General features: G+C 31.9%; 1 protein-coding gene across 1 annotated transcript; it reads left to right on the top strand.

Annotated features, from left to right (window-relative positions):
• Positions 1 to 760: 760 nt before the first annotated feature.
• On the top strand, positions 761 to 4,716 carry LOC109806694 (silicon efflux transporter LSI2). Its single transcript, XM_020369167.3, has 4 exons — positions 761 to 1,087; positions 2,171 to 3,408; positions 3,551 to 3,740; positions 4,233 to 4,716. The coding sequence occupies exons 2-4, from the start codon at positions 2,254 to 2,256 to the stop codon at positions 4,493 to 4,495; spliced, it is 1,608 nt and encodes a 535-aa protein (XP_020224756.1). The 5' UTR covers positions 761 to 1,087; positions 2,171 to 2,253; the 3' UTR covers positions 4,496 to 4,716.
• Positions 4,717 to 18,624: the final 13,908 nt, after the last annotated feature.

Genomic DNA, 18,624 nt, shown 5'->3' with positions numbered 1-18,624 from the left:
AGTGAAGGAAAAAGAGAGTAATATGAAAATTAAAAGAATTAAAATGTTCTACTGAAATAGGTGGAGAGTGAGAAAGACAATGAAGTGCGTGTGAAAATTGAAAGGGAGAAGAAAGAAAGTGTGTGGAAAAGAAGAAAAAAGTGTTAAATTAAAAGTTAGAGATGTAAAACTAAAAATTTTAAAAATAAAAACAGATTAATGACATTTTAAGAATTTTTAAAAATAAAACATAAAAACGGTGTACTTATAAATAAAAAATATATATAAATAAATAAATAAATAAAGGTGTATATATCATGAGTGATTGGTTTTATGTGTTTCAATGTTATAACGCTTAATCATCTTTTATACTATAAATAGATTCACATTAAGTGAAGTTGCCCAACACATGTATAAATTATACTCAAAGAATTGAAGCAGACAATTTGGTTTATACTCAAAGAATTGAAGCAGACAATTTGGGACTTCTCAACATCTAGTAACCCTCGATTTGATAAGTAAAATCTTGGATCAAATAAGATATTATTAAGTTTTGATTAACCATTTTATTGATAGTAATATTTGACCTAAAGATTCTATCATATCATTGCCTCGTGAGCACAAAGCTACAACTCTCTCTTAGGAATTTTATTTATAAAATAAAAAAAAAATAAAAAAAAATAAAAAAAAGATGATTGGAAGTTATGACTAAAGTTGCCGAATATGTACTTATAGTCCTGAGTATACATATAAATAGAGGTCCCCCCTTACAGCTGCAAGTGATACTAAGTTGCCGCTTATGACTTTTGCACTCTATTCTGCACATATAAACGGAGTGTCACCTTTCACCAAGTTGTACTCAGTTGCCGCTTATGACTTATCCACTCTAGGTTATTGTAACGTGCACATATATTTATATAATATAATTGAGCCTCACCTTTCTCACCAAGTAGTACCAACTCAAGTATACTTCTTCACTTGTTTTCTGCTCATAGAATGCTGCAATTCTCTTCCATATATATTTTCCTAACATGCTTCTCAATCCAATTCAGGAAAATACTTGATAAAATTAGTTCATAGATTTTCATGGAGCCTTCAAGTTGTTAAGGTAAGAATTGGGTGTAAAGTGTGTGCATCATAAATGTTTGTGCTGTTTTTCTTTTCCAGCTACTCTTGATCGAATTAACTGTCGTATTATATTTGATATCTTTGCTGCTAATAATTCGCTCAATTTTGTTATACTATATTATATGATATCTAATCCAAGTGTTTACCAATTATGGCTTTCATGGGTCGTTCTATTTCACTAAAAAGATCATTGAAACTTGCTTTATATGAAATTAGTGGTTGAACCATCCACTAATATTTTCATTGAGATTTCACGCATTTTGATTTTCGAGAGTTAAATATTGTAGTCCAACTTTGCTACTATTTACTGGGTACCCATTGAAGCATTGACTATGAATAAATAGTCATTAAAAGAAAAAAGAAAAAAAAGAAAAAAAAGAAAAAAAAAAAACCTAGTACGCAGCTTGTGTACGGGATAATGCATATATGTACCATTTTTTTTTTTGTTTTTTTACTAAAAAGCTTTTATGCGGCTTTTGTATCTTTGATGCTTTTGGACCCTACAAATTTGATACCAATTAGCCCTTTTTGTTGACACAAAAAAGAATGGCCATTTTCCACCAATAAGATAACAAGACAGTGCCACGTGGTGTTGACAATGAGTTGAAAAAGTGATTATTACTATTGTCGTGTCATTCTTCTATTATTGGTATTTCTTGGCTTGTTGATTGACAAACCATTTTTTTTACTAGAGTTTATTTCTGACCTTGTTTATTTCTTATCTTTAGTTGTTATTCGTGATAATTACTCCGTTTAATTTCTATTCTATGCTTTGAAATTCATGTGGTTATATCTTTTACACACTGTAATCATGTTTTAGACTATCAATTTCAAATGTCTTATCTATAATTTTCACAAAAATTATTTGGAGTTATCATGCAACGTAGTTGAGCTCTGTCAAACACTACACCTGCTTGATCATTAATCTTAAATTATAACGAGTCATTTATTTCATGTCTCAAAGTAGTAGATTGAATAAGAAATTCTACCAAGTTATAACGAGTCTCAAAGGTTTGATTTTCATGGATTCCAAGTTACTAACCAATTGGCTTTCCATGTTCAGGAAAATTCTACCAAACAAAATTCTTGTGTTGACCTAGAAGTGAAGGTTTTCTAATAATTGTTTGGAAATTGTTGCTTGTTACAATGGCATTGTCTCCTCCTCCAACAGTTGTTCTTGGTTCATTAGCCTTTGCAATCTTTTGGGTTCTAGCAGTTTTCCCATCTGTGCCTTTTCTACCAATTGGTAGAACTGCAGGGTCCCTTCTAGGTGCAATGCTTATGGTCATATTCCAAGTTCTTAGTCCAGATCAAGCTTTTGCTGCAATTGATCTCCCAATTCTTGGTCTTCTTTTTGGGACAATGGTTGTCACTGTTTTTCTTGAGAGAGCAGACATGTTCAAGTACTTAGGGAAATTGCTCTCTTGGAAAAGCAAAGGACCAAAGGACTTACTTTGTAGAATTTGTTTGATTTCAGCCATCTCAAGTGCTTTTTTCACCAATGACACCTCATGTGTTGTGTTGACTGAATTTGTGTTGAAAGTTGCAAGGCAACATAACCTCCCACCCTACCCTTTCCTTCTAGCACTTGCTTCAAGTGCTAATATTGGATCCTCAGCAACCCCAATTGGGAATCCCCAGAATCTTGTTATAGCTATTCAAGGTAAAATATCATTTGGGAGTTTTCTAATTGGTATTCTTCCGGCTATGGTTGTAGGAGTTGTAGTGAATGTTGTAATTCTTTTAGCCATGTATTGGAGGGTTTTAACTATTCATAAGGATGAAGAGGATCCAGTGTCAGAAGTTGTAGCAGAAGAGGAGGTTATTTCCCACCAATTTTCTCCAGCCACAATGTCTTATTTTACATCCTTTGATTGTCAAGATTGTAATAGCAGTTTAGAACCTAATAATGATCTTCAAAACTCTTCTCAAGTTCATGTTATGAGAAATCAAATAGCTCCAAGTGCAATTGAAGTTCAAATGTCTCTTAGTAGCACAAAGGATTCCACAACAAACTCCAAGGAGGGTACAAATGATACAAAGGAGGAAACTAATCCTTCAAAAGATGTTGCAATAGTAGTAGATAAACCTATAGAAGCACATGTTATGCACACTTCAGAAGGAAAGGACTATATGAGCAGAAAATGGAAAAGGATACTATGGAAATCTTGTGTTTATGCAATCACATTGCTAATGCTGACTGCAATGCTTTTTGGTGTAAATATGGCATGGGCTGCTATTGCTGCTGCAATAACTTTGGTGGTTCTTGATTTCAAAGATGCAGGGCCAAGCATAGAGAAGGTAAAACTTGTATAATAGAACTTCGTGCACAAATTCTCCTTTCATCTCTCTTCCATTTGAAATGTAGCTATTGTTTTTCTTGTGGTGCTACATAAACTTTGGACAATCTCTTAGAAGTGATTTTTTTTTCTTCTTGCAACAGGTCTCATATTCACTTTTGATATTCTTCTGTGGAATGTTTATCACAGTAGATGGGTTCAAGAAAACTGGAATTCCAGGTGCTCTGTGGGACTTAATGGAGCCTTATTCTCGAATAGATCATGCTAGTGGAATAGCAATACTTGCTATAGTTATACTTGTCCTATCAAATTTGGCTTCAAATGTACCAACTGGTAAGTGGATGATCACCTGCCAAAATAATTTGTGTAACGTAATTTTTGAATTGTGAATCATAATTTGTATACAACTTCAAATATATCATATTAATTAATGATATCATAATTTTTGAACCTTAAACTAAAATTTAAGAGTTATAATCTTTGATATTATAAACCATAGTTATAAAGAATCCGCTTGGATATAAGTTAGAAGTAATTTTAAGAACATCTTTACTGAAAAAACTCTTTAATTGCTATAGAAAAGTTCTTAAAATCTCTTAAACTAGTATACAAATAGGTTTAAAGAAGAAATATGTTAGAGATTTTATTTCTTTTCCCCGCAAAGTTTTCATTAGTCATGGACAAAAAAGAAAAAGAATGCATTGCACATAATGGAATCATATTTTTGAGTTGATATTTTCACAACTAAATGACCTTAGACTAGATTGATATTCATCTTTAACAAGAGCCATTTTCATCTAATCTATCACATTTTATGTTTTATAGTTCTATTGCTTGGAGCAAGAGTTGCAGCCTCAGCTGCTGCAATTTCCAAAGAAGATGAGAAGAAGGCATGGCTAATCCTAGCTTGGGTTAGCACTATTGCAGGCAACTTTTCACTATTAGGATCAGCTGCAAACTTAGTAGTGTGTGAACAAGCTCGTCGAGCTCCAAACCTTGGATACACGTTAACCTTTTGGACCCATCTCAAATTTGGACTTCCTTCCACTCTTATAGTCACTGCTATTGGATTGACACTCATAAAATGATTAAAAAAAAATCTAAATTGTAAAAAATCTAGTCATAGAAGTTTACACAAGCAAAATTGGTTTATTGTGATGTATTTTAAGGTTATGTGAGAAAATGTAGGTAGATGAGCGTGATGTATGACCATGATGGTCCTAAAAGTTTGTTAGGAATTCTTTGAAAGTTCAACTTGTAATAAATGTCAGTTTAGGAATTATTTGAAATCTTATGCTGCTTTAATTAATTAGTTGCTTAACTTTCTCCGAGATAAACTCAGTTAGTGCACTCACATAACAATACATGCTACCCTTTTGCAACTTTATGTTCCTCGTTTGTTCTGAAATGTTCTTATAAAAAATAAACGTCTGGGCTAAACATGTCCATTCACTATATTTGTGGATTGTGGAATTGTTGTATAAATTGTTGGAAAAATATTTTAAATTTTAAATTTTAAATTTTAAATTTTTAAGATATTATTTTCATGTAGAAATATATTATTTAATTTTAGGATATTGTTTAGAATTAAAAATATTATATCTATTTTAGAAATTTGTTTCCTCTTTTAAGATTAAGATGTAAGGTTTATAGAGACTTTTTAAACGAGAAAAATTATCGAATTTGTAGAGGAGATCATTACCTTAAATGAAAGGTGGTTCATATGAAGAATAGTTTTCAAGTTTCACCAAAAACTTGTGTGAGTGAGATTTTCAAATTTCATCTACAAAATTTGAAAAGAGAACTTTTACGAATATACATATAATATATTTTGAGATAAACATGAAGAACTAAAGTATATTAAATAAATTTTGTGTGATTTTTTATCTATCTGTTGTAAGACCCGTGAACCCCCTTCACTCTCATTTTCTCTCAAACCTCTAAACCTTCATTGTTGTTTTCTTTTCCCCAAGGCTGAAGTGGTGAGAATAGGGTTGTGAAGCAAGGTTCACCATCCATTCTTCTTCTTCAACCTCGGAGTCATGGGGACACTTCTTCTTGTTGGGAACAAAAAAATCTTTTTTTTCTTTTATGCACAATAATATTTATGAGAAATATTAAAATAACACCATAAAAGAAATAGATAAAGATCACACAAATTTATTTAACGTGGTTCAACCCCTCATGCCAACGTCCACAAGGATGTTCATTATTCATCTCAAAATGTATTACATATATCGTGAAAATCCTCCCTTCAAGTTTTGTAGGTTAAACTTGAAAATTCCTTCCTGACAAGTTTTATGGGTGAGACTTGGAAACCCCTTCTTCACAAGTTTTCTAGCAAAACTTGAAAACCCTCATTCACAAGTTTGTTGGAGAAAATTGGAAACCATCCTTCATATGACCTCCTCTCTCATTTAAGGCGGTGACCTCCTCTACAAGTCAGGTGATTCTTTTCATCTCAAGACTATCTATTTATTGACCTTACATCACTATTTTAAAAGAGGAAACAAATTTCTAAAATAAATACAATATATTTCAATTCTAAACAATATCCTAAAAGAATCAATATTTTTTAAAATCTAAATAATATCTCAAAGATTTGAATTTGAAAATTTGAATTCTTTTCCCAACAATTCGTGTCTCAATTAAAATTTTCAAATTTGACCTTGTTGCCATGGATGTTTGTCACAATCATCTTCAATCATACTTTTACTCTATAGTATTCCTTGTCTAGATTTCTTTTTGTCACCAGGCTCCATGAACCATGAGTTCTGATACCACTGTTGGGAACAAAAAAAATATTATTTTCTTTTACGCACAATAATAATGATGAGAAATATTAAAATAACACCATAAAAGAATTAGAGAAAGACCACACAAATTTATTTAACGTGGTTCAGCCCATCATGTCTACGTTCACAAGGATGTTCATTATTTATCTCAAAATGTATCACATATATCCTGAAAATCCTCCCTTCAAGTTTTGTGGATTAAACTTGAAAATTTCTTCCTCACAATTTTTATGGGTGAAACTTAGAAACCCCTTCCTCACAAGTTTTCTAGCAAAACTTGAAAACCCTCATTCACAAGTTTTCTGGCAAAACTTGGAAGCCTTCCTTCATATGACCTCCTATCTCATTTAAGGCAGTGACCTCCTCTACAGGTCGGGTGATTTTTCTCATCTCAAGGGTATCTATTTATTGACCTTACATCACTATTTTAAAAGAGGAAAAAATATCTAAAATAAATATAATATATTTCAATCATAAACAATATCTTAAAAGAATCAATATCTTTTAAAATCTAAATAATATCTCAGAGATTTAAATTTGAAAATTTGAATTGTTTTCCCAACAATTCCTCCCTCAATTAAAATTTTCAAATTTGACCTTGTTGCCATGGATGTTTGTCACAATCATATTCAATCATACTTTTTTTATTGTGTAGTATTCCTTGTCTCCGTTTCTTCTTGTCACCAAGCTCCACGAACCATGAGATCTGATACCACTATTGAGAACAAAAAAATCTTCTTTTCTTTTACGCACAATAATAATGATGAGAAACATTAAAATAGTACTATAAAAGAAATAGAGAAAGATCACACAAATTTATTTAACGTGATTCAGCCCCTCATGCCTACGTCCACAAGGTTGTTCATTATTTATCTCAAAATGTATTACATATATCCTGAAAATCCTTCCTTCAAGTTTTGTGGGTTAAACTTGAAAACTCCTTCCTCATAAGTTTTATGGGTGAAACTTGGAAACCCCTTCCTCACAAGTTTTATAGCAAAACTTGAAAACTCTCATTCACAAGTTTTTTGGCGAAACTTGGAAAAGCTCATTCATATGACCTCCTCTCTCATTTAAGGCAGTGACCCCCTCTACAGGTCAGGTGATTCTTCTCATCTCATGAGTATTTATTTAACGACCTTACATCACTATTTTAAAAGAGGAAACAAATCTCTAAAATAAATACAATATATTTTAATTCTAAACAATATCCTAAAAGAATCAATATATTTTAAAATCTAAATAATATCTCACAGATTTGAATTTGAAAATTTGAATTCTTTTCCCAACACTTTTTCTCCCTTCTCTTTAGCTTGGAGTCGGATTCTTCTTCCTTCGAGGTAAGGGAAGCTGGGATTTGAGGTTTTGGGTTGAAAATATGGGGCTATTGAATGAATTGAAGGTTAATGTTGGTAGATTTGTGAAATCTACAAATGTGGGGAGGATTCAAACGGGGTTTTGTGTGGAAATGGGGCATTTTGTTATTCTTGAGGCAAGGTTAAAATTTGATGATTTTCTTGAGTTATTGTGGATGCATGTTGTTCTTCTTGGACTTTCTAAGTTGTATGATGTTAATGCTTGAAGTATTTTGGGTTGCATGCCTTGATCATTGCATGGGTTGAGAGGATTGTGATATTTGAGCTCTTCATCTGCTGGTATGAATTTTTTGGGTTTAGGATGCTAAGCGTGAGTTTTCACGCTTAGTGTGACAATTTGGGAGTGTTACTGGGAATATGGGGCTATGCGTGGGATTTTGTGCTTAGCGTGAGAGTAAGTTGTACCTTTGGAAGGCTGACATTGAGCATGGGATTCTACGTTGAGGGTGAGAGCTGAGCTGTGCCTCTGGAAGGCTGAGGCTGAGCGTGAGTTTCTGTGTTGAGCGTAGGGACTTAGTTTAATAAAATTATTTTCTAATTGAGTTGGTTGCTTACATGATGGATGAGTTGTATGTTGGAAGCTTGTTGTTTGACTTGTATTATGGTTAAATGACGTTGAATAAGTTGTAAAGATGTGGTATGATGAGGAACAATATGGGTTGAACATGTTACGTGTTGTTGGAGTTGTTATATGTTGTATAGTTGGTTCATATGAGCGTGGGGACTTAGTTTAATAAAATTATTTTCTAATTGAGTTGGTTGCTTACATGATGTATGAGTTGTATGTTGGAAGCTTGTTGTTTGACTTGTATTATGGTTGAATAACGTTGAATAATTTGTAAAGATGTGGTATGATAAGGAACAGTATGTGTTGAACATGTTACGTGTTGTTGGAGTTGTTATATGTTGTATAGTTGGTTCATATATGTATGATATATGATGAAAATTGGTGCTTGATTCATATGTATACTTGGTAATGATATATATGAATGTTTAAACATGATTTGGTATGTACTTTCATATGAGGATGATATTGATCATGATGGTGGAGTGACCATGTATGATGTATGATGCATTGTTGCATGTGATGCCTTATGGCATGTAGAGCTGTCAAAACGGGTAACCCGGCCCGGCCCGGCCCACCACGGGTTGAGCCTTTGGTGGGCCAACCCAACCCGGCTCGTTTATTGGTGAGCTGGAAAAAGTTGAGCCCGGCCCGGCCCACCACGGGTTGGTGGGCTAAACGGGTTGGCTCACCTAAATTGAAAAAATTACCTAATTTGAAAAAATGTGTCATTTACTAAATTAGAAAATTTAAAATTGAAAAAATTACCTAATTTGAAAAAATGTGTCGTTTATTCACAGTTTTTTTTTTTAAATTATTTATTTCAAATAAATTTAAAATTTTGAAAACCATGAAGACAAGCCAGTATGCCACAAAGCATGACCCTGAGGGTTAATAGGCCAACGGGAAATCTCCTTCCTTGCACAAAATACGGTCACCGAACTCAAAGAATGAAACATTGGATGGGCAATGGCAAAAGCAGAACAAGAATGGAAGTGGGTGGAGAGCGAATATAACGTTACCTGAACTGAAGCTAAAGGAGGAAAAATTATTTGTGAGCAGTTCGCGAGTTCACTTTCTGGCGACGTCGGAGTTCCACGCAAGGCCGATGAAGAGTGAAGACGGCGAGAGTGAAGAGCTCCTGGCTTGCGGCGCTGACGAGGGTGTGGGTGTGTGAGAAATCAGAATGAGAACATTAGGGATTTAGGGTTACGGTGTAAAAGATTTTAATTTTAGAAGGCCCAACCCAATAGGCAATAGGCAATAGCACAAGTTTTTTTTTTTTTAATGGGTTGGTGGGTCAGCCCGGCTCACCACGGGTTTAACCCGGGTGAGCCGGGTTGTTAGTGAGCCGGGCCTAAAATTGGCTCGCACTAAAATTTTCAAATTTTTTTTAGCCCAACCCGGCTCGAACCCGTGGTGGGCCGGGTTGGCTCACCGGGCTGAGCCCATTTTGACAGCTCTAATGGCATGTGTCTAGCCTAGGACAAGAGGAGAGGAAAAAAAATTTCGAACTAGAAGAGCTCACATAGAGTCTCTTGAGAATGGTGCTTGGATAGGCCACTAGTTTTGGGTGAGAGTGGTGCTTGGATAGGTCACTGGTTTGGGTGAGTCTCCTCTAAGTTCTTAGCTAGTGTTGGAGTGGGGTACGTATGAGGTTAAGGGAATGTACTGGGGAAGGTGCGTGGTTCATTGCAGACAGTCGGTGGGCGAACTCCACAAGTGACTTGGTAATGCATGTCAAGGTCGTGGTAAGCTTGTACCCAACTATGTTATACCTGACCGTGGAATTGGACTTCCAAGTGTATAAGTGACATCATCCGAGTAAACCCGAGTATGGATTTATATCCTAGTTTGTTGTGACCGAGCGGGAGCTAGAGATGTTTGTATTTTGTAAACTATCCTTAAAGGTAGAATATTTTGTAGTTAGTTGTATATATATAAACATACATAATTATATTTGTGGCATGTTGGGCCACATGTGCTATAAATATGTTTATATATTCGTATTATACTATTTTAGTATACAGTATATACCAATTGTTTAGTTGTTGTTCCGCAATATGATGATCATGGTGGGTCATTACATATATAATGTTATTTTTTAATGTGTTTCTAATCATTATTGTGTGTAAAAGAGAAAAGAAATTTTTTTTGGCATAAACAATGCTAATTTTGCCAATACAATTAACAAAATAAATGTTTATAATTAGTCAACCATTGGTTCAAAGAAAAGGATGATAAGAGTGAAAGAAACAATTTGGGAACTATTGAGTAATAAGTGCGTGACATCTTGGATTCAAAAGTGAATTCCACAAAATCACATTGTTCGTAAGCAATTTCCTAGTAGTATTCATTTCCGATTGTTCTTTTATAAGATTTTGTTGGTTTAATAATTCACAATTTTTTACCATTTGGTTGCTAGTTAGAAGGCTCTTACCACGGTGTTAATAAAAAAGAAAAGGAAATCATACATGTTTATTTTGCCAAAAAAGATGACAAGTTTAATTGTTCATTTTACCATTGTATAAATCAATGAAATGAGTGCGTAAAAACATATATTTATATTTATCGAAAATCTATTTCAGTTAGTTGATGCATGAGTATTTGTAAACTCATTTAATATCCGTGTTCAGTTTCATGAATAAATATATATATATATATATATATATATATATATATATATATATATATATATATATATATATAGGAGGGTTCAAACGACATCGGTGTAACTTTTACTAAGTGTTACACCGCTCAATAACTTTATATTAAATGTGAATTTTGAAAATCCAACCGTTAGATTGAAAGTTCATATCTCTTAGATCATATATGTCAAATTTTGATATATATGATCTAAGAGATATGAACTTTCAATCTAACGGTTGGATTTATAAAATTCACAATTAATATAAAGTTATTGAGCGGTGTAATATTTAATAAAAGTTACACCGGTGTAATTATAACCCCTATATATATATATGAGGAGGGTTCAAACGACACCGGTGTAACTTTTACTAAGTGTTACACCGCTCAATAACTTTATATTAAATGTGAATTTTGAAAATACAACCGTTAGATTGAAAATTCATATCTCTTAGATCATATATATCAAATTTTATATTAATCTAAGATGATTTGATATTTCATTCTCATAAAACAAAATTGACGTAATATATACATTTCAAAATATACTAAAATATGAACACTTTGATTACCTTCAAGTTGTTGTTCAATTTTAACAAAATTTGACATATATATATATGGAGCATATCAAGTGAGAGAGAATTTATTATGAGAGACGAGATGGTTAAAATATAACCCTTAGATTAATGATGAGAGAGTTAAAATATAACCCTTGGATTAATTTCCTCTCACTTGATTAAACCCCAAATTTTCTCTCACTTGATTAATATAAGGGTTATATTTTAACCTCTCATCTCTTATAATAAATTTTCTCTCACTTGATATGTTCCCTATATATATATATATGTGTGTGTGTGTAAATAGAGTTAAAATGATATCGGTATAACTTTTCCTAACTATTATACTGCTCAATAATTTTATATTAAATGTGAGTTTTATTGATTTAATAGTTGAATTTTCACTTCATATCATCTTGTATGTTTAAATTAAATTTTACTAAAATTAAATAATAATTTGAAAGTAATTAAAGTATTTATTTTTTAGTATATTTTGAAATGAATATATTGCATCAATTTTGATTTATAAGAATGAGATATCAAATCATTTTTAATTAATTTTAAATTATATATATATATATATATATATAAAGCTTATTTTGTCCATAATTGTAATGGAAGGGCATTGGATTTGAAGTTTTGAACATTGGAAATAGACACGTGCATGGTTATGTGAAGGTCATTGGACCCCACAATATTAAGGAAGGAACTATGGGACCATGGCACGTGGGAGGGTGCCTTATGGACCAAAGAGCCACCCGTGGACTGTCCAATACATCTCCCCTTCCCTTATTCGAAAGTTTCCAACCATTGTGCCTTGTCTCATTGCTCAACTCTTTATTTCAATTTGCATATATTCATTTCTTGTGTTTCTTTTCGCTATCAAACCCTTTCTATCATAATCATATATCCAAGATTAAGTAGAGCATGTGCACTCGATCATCCTTGTTTAACTATATATACCTATGACAACCACTAAATTTTCCATCTTGTTGGAAAGTGTCTCTTCCTTCAGCATCATTAATTACGATATGTTTTTATAAATATACTTTATGAATTTAATTTTATTGAGACGTGAATTTCATTAATTAATTTATATAATTTAAATCAAATTAATAAATTATGAAAGAAAAAAAAAAAAAGAACCAACGTGTCGTTTATGAAAGTTAGACTAGTGGTTAAAAAATAAACGTGATTAAAAGAAAAAATTCAATTAGATGTAATTAATTAAGTTTTTCTTAATGAATATTAGGTTATCAATTAGATCGGAGAATATTTGCTACTTATATATAACACCTTAGAAAAAAAAATTAAAAGTCATACAAAAAGAATAAATAAACACTATGATTGATTTTATAAGGGAAATTAAAGTAGCATTTTCTTTTTTTGCAATTCTGTATATCCAGAATCAATGGAATGACTTAACATGCATGATTGTGTGACAAATTTAAGGAACACATTGACACCAATTGTAGGCACATTTGATGTGACACCCTTACTACCCCAACATGTATATTGTAATAAATCTTTTCAGTTACAGTAAAAGGGTTCACATAAGAAACTTCAACAACTACACTAATTGAAATATCAAACATAAAACACAAGATTCTTTACAAATTGTTTTCAAAATAATATTACAGTACCAAATTCACATAAATATTTCGTCCTAAAAATCCTTTGCCCCGATGTCACAATATCAGAGCATTTCCCAAAATAAAACAGTTGGCATTATAGATGCCACTCGTAGCCGGATCTTCTCCACCTAAAAATAACCACAATTCGTACGGTGAGAAAAGAAAATATCTTTATGCAAAGTACATCCAAACACACCATATTAAAATCTCATCATATTTCTTTATTTAATAAAATATTTACGATCATGTATCATAGTTTATCAATTCATCATAATCCACTTAGATTTTATAATTAACAAAATCATTTATACCTTTTCTCATTCACATCATTAAAACAATTATTTCACCATTCATAACTCATGTCAATCTCAACATCATTTCCACATCAATAATTCATGCCAATCTCAACAATTAACACTATGCCAAGACCTCGCCACATCTGACACAAGTGATACGGGTTAATTGCCTCACTCAACCCACACCAGACCAGGGTCATGCCCTCCCTGTAGCATCACTTACCCAGGGGCCATGCCATCCCTAATCATTTGGTGTGAGGAAACACAATCACATTACAATCAATACAATCTCTTGCAATTAACCCTATGCCAGGGCTGCCATAAACGACATAAATGGTGGTGTTAACTGTCTTACTCATCCCACACCATGCTAGGGTCACGCCCTCCCTGTAGCACCACTTACCCAGGGGCCGTGCCGTCCCTAGTCATCGATGTGAGACACCACAATCACAATCAAAATCACATTCATACATCCTTTCATCTTATAACTCAAATTCATATCACGTACGCAATTCCATATCACATAGATAACAGATAAGCTCAATATAATAGGGTTTACATACCCCTCAAGCAATTCACATCAATATCATTAATTCTTAACAAGTAATATAACAATAACTTTCATTAATATAATAATCAATAGAATAATTAATATAAACAGTAAAACCCCTCATTATTCCAAAATCTAGCTCACCGCATTTTCCTTACAATTCATTCTTCTTCACAGATCATCATTCCTACACTTAGGCATATTTATAAACCTCAACACAGATAATTTTAATAGAACCAATAATTCTCCAAATCAAATAATTGTAAAATCAATCATAATCCTAAGGAATTCTTCCTCTACCCAATTCCCTCATGTACTATACATATAAATAATCCCCTTTTCCCCCGTACCTGGATAAATAGGAACTCAGGCAGAACCTCCTCCTCTTTTTCTTAAACCGGACCGGAACTAGAGTAGAACCTCCTCTATCTTCCTCCTCCTTTCTCTCCTTAGGCAGAACCTCCTCTACTGGATTCTTCTTCTTCTCTCTCTCCTTTTCCTTCCCCTCCTCTCTCTCTTTCTCCCTTTCTCTCTCTTCTTTCTCTCTCTAGGACCTCTTCTCCAAGTTATGAATTTCCAAATACCCTAGGGCCCTATTTATAAGCATTCTGATGCACCCGGAACGGCCCGTACTGAATTCGGAACGGCCCGTTCCGGAACCTTCGAATCTGTGCAAAATCTAGAACTGGAACGGCCCGTTCTAAAACCAGAACGGCCTGTTCCAAAACCCAGCAGAGCGACCCGTTCTCCTTCCGGAACGGCCCGTTCTGCAAGGAGAACGCCCCATTCTTCAAGCAGAACGGCCCGTTCTCCTTTGGAGAACAGCCCGTTCCAGACCCGTTCCGAAACTTAAAATTTAGCCACTTTCTTTATTTCGGAACGGCCCGTTTCACTTTTGAAACGGCCCGTTCCGGGCACGAATTGGGCCTAAGGCCCAGCGAAAAAAATGGGCTGTTACATTTGACGCCTCAATTGAATTCGAAGCAAACATCATATGTAAGATTATATCATCATGCATGCACTAGAGCTTGGAAGAATATTGCTTGCGTACGTAACACCCTTAACTCACAACCAACAGTGGAAATTCCATATGCAACATCACTAACACTAACCTTTCTCTCTCTCTCTCCTATTCTTTTGAAGAGAACACTATCCTTGAATAACCTCTATGGTGCGGTTGCTAACCTGATTCAACAAAAATAGCATGCCCTAGATTGTGTACCCTTGCTAAGGCTAATAGTTCTAACTTCTTTCAATTCGGTTCCATAAAATATAGATAGCTAAGATTTCTATTTGTTCCCACTACTAGATTTTAATCTTTTAGCAACATTTTCTTGTTTACATTTGTTAAAATGTTACTATATATTAAATAAATATTATTTTGTAACACTTTTTTAAAAAATGTCATTATAGATAGAGTAACATTTTTTATTTTAATATTATTCTTTCTAATTGTTTTCAAAATCAAAGTCTCATATCGAGTAAAAAAAATTTACATAAGTTATTTTGCAACATTTTTTTGAAAAATGTTACTATAATTGCTTCTAAAATCAAAGTTCCACATCGAGTAAAAAAAGTATATTTCTCTTATATCTAATTGTAACTCATAATTAAAGTCTCACATCGAATAGATTAATGACTTATAAAGAGTATATATACTCATATAGTTATATTTAAGATAAATGAAATTTGATATTCTATATATAATTAGTGGTGACTAACTAAAAATGTATTTCCCTAAAAACTTAAGGAACTCTTAGAAGTTTAGGAAACATAAAAATATAATAATTGATAGTAATATTTAAATTAAAATTAATTTTTATTTTATAAGATTAACAAAATATTGGTAACATCATTAAAATGTTACAAAAAATTATTAAAATGTTACAAAAATACTACTTTGGTAACATTTAAAAAATGTTACCTAATTATGCAAAAATGTTATTAAAAGTCTTTAGCAACATGCACTATATACAACATTTGATAATATGTTGCTAAAACAAATTAGCAACATTTATACATAATTAAGTAACATTTTTCAAATGTTGCTAAATACCATTTGTGTTGTAGTGCCCATTCCTTTAAACTTTTACCAAATATGCCAAATCCATAGATATATATGATATATCTTCTACAAGCAACCTACCTCTCTTAACTTGGAATTGGAAGCTTCATTAGGAACTTCCCCAATCTTTTAACAAATTGCCCATTTGTAAAACAACACCCACTCTCCATATATATTAGGTCCCAATAATCTTGGATTTCTCTTTTCCACATGATAAATAGGTTTAGTGAACATACTATTAGTAACTATATACATGAAGAAGAAAAAAAACCATAAATCATGGTATTGAAAGGCATGCCTCAAATGATTTCACCATGTGGTGATAGGAAATCGTTTCTAAGAAACACTTTCCACTCAGTGACTTCGTTTTTCCATAGTTAAATAGTCAACGTAACATTTCAATTTACCTAATTAGTAGGTGAAATGGATGTGGAATCGGAAGCTTTATGTTTGAGAGTTAAAAGAGAAAATAAAGAATAGAAATTATAAATATATAAAAAGAGGTAAGAGATATATATTAAAAGATAAAATTAATATTTCTTATGCATATGACATTAATTATATCGGAACGGACTTGTACAAGTAAATAAAATTAGTTGTTTTGACTCCCTCATCCACTAAGACAGTCCAGATTAACAACCTTTATAAATATTCATTAATATTGGTAATAAATGTTTCTCCCATTTTATTGGATTATATACCAGGGCATTTCCAATAAAAGTAATTCATTTGGGTTGCTTCATACATTAAAAAGTGTAAAAAGTAGTCCTTAGTGTGTTATGTGATCAGTATTAAATAACTCAAACACAAGTTTACTTCAATGGTAAGAAACTTTAAGAAACTCATCTTTTATAATTTTTTTTCTAATTATTTATGAACTAAATTTAAATTTTTATTAAAAAGGATAATTGCACTACAATGCAAGAAAATAAATTACAAGAAAAAATACATAATAAGTAGATATTAAAAATAAAATAAAGCAATAGTAATACATAACATTATACAAAATTAATTTTTACCATTATTATTTCCAAAACGTTCCCAAATATGTTCAATAAGATTTGCTTGAAGTTGGGGGTTAAATTCATAAGAAATTTCATTTTCCATGCATGTTGGCCCTAGAACTTAGTGTAAGGTGATAGTTTTTTGATTTATGAACTAGTATGAGTAAGTTTTGTTGTAAGTTATAAAGGTAAAATATGAAATGTATTGCCACCAAGTTGCTATAATTATACAGTTTAGTTTACCTTGAGCCACCAAGTTGTTTTATACTCAAATGATTTTAAAAGAAAATCCAATTTGATGTTGTTGGTGGGGACTTGGAATTTTCCTGTGAGATCTCAAAGATGATTCTACTACTGGTTTTATAATGTAATGTCTCATCCCTTGAGAATAATGGTCTTAGTAAATCATTTCAAGTAGACGTAAGGATGTTTGATGTTTTCAAACATTATTTATTCAAAGGTTTTCTTAGTATAATTGGTTACGACATTATTAATAAACTTTTTTTTTTATCACAAAATGGTTAGATTGTCCTATTTTATACGTATATATCAGGTACTTTAAGTAAAAACTATTTTGTTATTACTTTTCAATTGAATACAAATATTATTAATAACTAGCTTTCTTTTCTTATCTTCATTTAAGACATTTGTACTATCATTTAGTTCTCGCTAGAAAAAACAAAAAGAGGTTCACATTCTTATATCCACGTACATAATACATTTTCATTAAAGGATGTGCCAATGAAGTATATAACTGATTTTTTTTTAATATAATGAGCAAGAAAAGTTATTTTTGGCACTTTACAATACAAGGTAAATAACTTTATAATAAAATTTATTTGGGTTTATGAACTTCAATGAATGCAAGATACATAGAATTTGCTAACTAACAACTTCTTTTAGGAATCACTAGGTATTGATTACCATCGATGCTATGTTAGAGACAATGTTATTTAGATCCCTTGCACGGTGATCCAAATTGTGAATGATATATGAAGGATAAATTTGACAAGTTAAATGTATTTATTTTCATTATAATTGATATGACATATGTTGAATAATTGAATTAATACATTTTGTTTTGATAGAGCACTGTACATTTATTGTGATTGTAAGGGAACTAGGGTGCAAAAATCTAGACCAAACAATATCACTTGAATTTCTATAAAAGTTTTTACTAAGTTTTTCAACTTTAATCTCTTGCACAAATTTTGATCAAACAAAACTCATTGCCCAAAATAAGGATAATGCACCACTCATTTAATTTTTCATTTTGACTTGTATAGTTCCCCCTGTCAAACCAAAACAATTGATTGTGGTTATTATATATTGAGGTTCATGAAATAAATACTTTCACAAAATGCAAATATAGTCCCAAATACGGTATGCAATTTTAATTTCAATATATATATATATATATATATATATATTATATTTTTAATTTTGACATCATTCAAATTTTTTGATTCTAACTTATTTTTATTTTGACTTTCTATTTTGAAGTACTTATTTGACTACAAGTGTGTTATTTTCTCTCATGCTCAGCTAGTTAAAATCAAGGAAGATTGGTGTCATTGTATGTTTCAAAATTATGATTTAGTATATTTTGTATTTGAAATTATTATAATTAATTTTTAACTAAGATGTCGATGAAAAATACAAATTACTTTTATTGTTTTTTATGACTAAATTATATATTATCTATGAAACTAAATATTTTGGGTTTTGA

Source organism: Cajanus cajan, chromosome 1, assembly GCF_000230855.2.
Source record: "Cajanus cajan strain Asha chromosome 1, NIPB_CcT2T_4, whole genome shotgun sequence".
NCBI classification, from domain to species: domain Eukaryota; kingdom Viridiplantae; phylum Streptophyta; class Magnoliopsida; order Fabales; family Fabaceae; genus Cajanus; species Cajanus cajan.
This window is presented reverse-complemented; position numbering and strand designations above follow the sequence as displayed.